Source organism: Halictus rubicundus, chromosome 15, assembly GCF_050948215.1.
Source record: "Halictus rubicundus isolate RS-2024b chromosome 15, iyHalRubi1_principal, whole genome shotgun sequence".
Classification (NCBI taxonomy): domain Eukaryota; kingdom Metazoa; phylum Arthropoda; class Insecta; order Hymenoptera; family Halictidae; genus Halictus; species Halictus rubicundus.
This window is the reverse complement of record NC_135163.1, coordinates 4,256,465-4,259,663: the sequence shown is the minus strand read 5'-3', so window position 1 is coordinate 4,259,663 and position 3,199 is coordinate 4,256,465. Positions and strand designations below refer to the sequence as shown.

The following is a 3,199-nucleotide window of genomic DNA, read 5'->3' as shown; positions in this document are numbered from 1 at the left end:
TATTAGTATAATATCATTATTAAATACAATTCATTTCATACTTTAAAAAAGTATTTTATTCGAGAATGCCTTTCATGAAAATATAGTCGCCTATTTAATGGTTAGTAAAGTATATTTAAAATAATTAGAAACAAATGACCCATTTATAATGCAGTAATTGATAACTAATTTTGTCAATCTATTAAATCAATCGCAATTTTCGACGATTAATTCTTTTTAATATTATAATTAAGTTATCTCATAATTGCTCATATTTCTCAGATACAGTTTTTCATTATATTGCATTTTGAATATCACCGCGGTTTCCAATGTTGTCGAGTTTCCACATGCAGGTTCTCCTTCTCTTTGCTATGACTGAAAGAAAAAGGATTCGTCAAAAATTGGCAACACTGCTTTGAAGTTGTTCTCAAGGTTCTAAAGTTGTGGAACAAAAAGATCAGAGGTTCCAACGGAAGTTTCGCTTCTGATCAGTACACTGTAACACTGCGTTGCGTGATTACACAGTAGTTGAAGGAAATTAAAGGTGCTCGAAATTACTCGTAACGGTTGATATGTACTCTTGATAGTGAACTTTGACATAAGCATTTTCTAAGAGCATTTATATTCTATATTTTCACTAAAATAAAATTTAATAAATAAAAAATGGCACCGCGAACGGAAACAGTAGAAAAGGAAACTTCTGAACTGCCAAAAGAAGAGCCACATAGAGGAATTAATGCGGTTTTATTGGGGCCGCCTGGTAGTGGCAAGGGGACACAGGTAAAATTATCTTGTTTTTTCAAAATATAATAATTATTTTTTATTATATTTATCGTCAATCTTCTTCTATGATTGTCCAGCTTTCCTTTCTTTCCAAAAATCTTTCTACATGTGTTTTTGAATGAATTTTCATAATTTTTTAGGCTCCACTGTTCAAGCAACGATATTGTGTATGTCACCTTTCCACGGGTGACATGCTTAGAGCTGAGACTTCGTCTGGATCTGCTCTTGGGCAAGAAATTAAAAAGGTAATGGATGAAGGTAAATTGGTTAGCGATGACCTTGTAGTTAACTTGATCGATCATAATTTGGACAAACCAGAATGCAAACATGGTTTCTTATTGGATGGCTTCCCCAGAAGTGTTCCTCAAGCTGAAAAAGTAAGTTGATAACAGAAGTTTATTATTAGTAGCTTCAATCCATTTCTTTAATGTAATAAATAATTGCTTAATTATGCTTAATTATATTTATGTTTCGCTGAAGTGAAACTTGACTTTGAAATATGCTTGACCTTGACATGGCATTGAGAAAGAAAACTAATTAAAAAAGCTCTAAAGACATTATGTATACTTTACACTGTACATATGAAGGAAATCATAACATTTAAATTTCTAAATCAATTTTTTTAATAGCTTGATGGTATGCTAAAGAAGAGAAACACTAAGCTGGATGCTGTGATAGAGTTTGGAATCGCTGATAACTTGTTGATAAGGAGAATCACAGGTCGTCTGATACATCCTGGTAGTGGTAGATCATATCATGAAGAATTTGCTCCTCCAAAAGTTTCTATGAAAGATGATGTAAGTAACGACTATATTTAGTAAGTTATAATGGTTGATTCAAATTACATAAGTAATAATATTTGTTCTCAATAGATCACTGGGGAGCCTTTAATTAGAAGATCCGATGACAATGTAGAAGCACTGAAGAAACGATTAGGAGTATACCACACACAAACTCAACCTTTAATTGATTATTATGCTTTGCAAGGAGTTCATTACTACGTTGATGCAGCTCAATCAAGTAAAGATGTCTTTAAAGATATAGATCGTATATTTTTACGAACAATTAAACAAGATGATAAAAAGAAAAGTTTTTTTAGTCGATTCTTTTAAGATGTTTAATGAAACTATTCCAGATCATTCTTCTCTTGTAAATGAAAGGGCAATCTGTAGTTAATGGGATATGATCAGTTTTAGTATTTACGTGTTTAGGAGTACATGGTTGATACAATATGTAGTTTTTGATTGAACAGTGTACAGTGTAGCTAACGAAAGACGTAGACAATGAAGGAAGGCATGCGATCGCTACTGCATTGACTTAGTTGCCAATGAAATTGTAGGTTTTTAAAAGAAAGTATTATAAGCTAACAAATTGAATGCACACATATTATTAATATATTGAGCACAGTGATAAATCTAACGTATAGTCATTTAACTATGTGAGATAAACAATAATATGTATATAATGAACAACGGACATTTATTTCTTTAATTAACATTATAAAAGACATTTTTTTAGTCGTTTCTACTTTGTTATTTTGTTCTGTATACATTTCTAAGATGTATGTACTTTTCTTTACATAGAATGTATGTCACAATTATACCATTTTTTAAATTCAGGATTATAATTATCAACATATCTTCTTATATACTGTTAAAAGAATATTAAACACAGTTTTATACGCACATGTACGATCTTTCATAATGCTTTTAAGTTATAGATTATATTTTAACAAAGAAATATTAATGTAAAACGTCGTTTCTTTTAAGAGCACTATCGATGAACCGAAGATATTATTAAGCCTACATATTATCAGGAAAAAGTAGTTCTACTAACGGCTATAAATTAAACACAATTTAGATCAAAATCTCTATTTTCCATAAATGAAAATAAGTAAAATCTATTCTGGTATAATATTTCTGCCTACACATGTATCATTATGCAATTGTAAATATTTTACAGTGAGAAATGAATGTAAATCTGGATAAAATAAATTTCTGATACACAAACAAATACCTTCCCTTTTACTTTACACAATATTATATGTTTACGATAACCTTACCGTAATAATATGTAAAAATAATACATTAAAATGTATAACAATATATTATACATTGCATTTATATATTTCGAATTTTGTATATTGTATATTATCGCCCGTTGACATTCAAAAGTAGAGTATTAACATATCGGGCGTGATATATGATATTGTTGTCAACAAAAAACCATTATAACACTTACATAAATAACGAATTATAACAAAATACATTGACAAACATAATAAGTCAGAATTGAGGTTCTCCAGGCTAGATATTATTTACTTGACGTCGATTAAAATGGTTCGTATATAAAACGCGAGAAGATGTATAGAAAGGAAAATAAACAGTTCAAGATCCGCGGCAAGCACGCGTAGTGCGCCGGGTAAGCGCGAAACGCG

The 3,199-nt window shown here is 30.3% G+C and overlaps 1 protein-coding gene across 1 annotated transcript; it reads left to right on the top strand.

The window, feature by feature from the left end:
• The first annotated feature begins 440 nt into the window (after nucleotides 1-440).
• Ak2 (Adenylate kinase 2) lies at nucleotides 441-2,775 on the top strand. Its single transcript, XM_076800574.1, has 4 exons — nucleotides 441-759; nucleotides 903-1,139; nucleotides 1,392-1,559; nucleotides 1,635-2,775. Exons 1-4 carry the CDS (start codon nucleotides 643-645, stop codon nucleotides 1,872-1,874), a joined length of 762 nt encoding a protein of 253 aa, XP_076656689.1. The 5' UTR covers nucleotides 441-642; the 3' UTR covers nucleotides 1,875-2,775.
• The last annotated feature ends 424 nt before the right edge of the window (nucleotides 2,776-3,199 follow it).

Bases quoted from the DNA above. Each gene is read 5' to 3' on its own strand.
- Ak2 (XM_076800574.1), top strand. From the start codon at position 643: ATGGCACCGCGAACGGAAACAGTAGAAAAGGAAACTTCTGAACTGCCA. The intron at 760-902 runs GTAAAATTATCT...ATAATTTTTTAG, and splicing joins GTAGTGGCAAGGGGACACAG to GCTCCACTGTTCAAGCAACG. The intron at 1,140-1,391 runs GTAAGTTGATAA...TTTTTTTAATAG, and splicing joins GTGTTCCTCAAGCTGAAAAA to CTTGATGGTATGCTAAAGAA.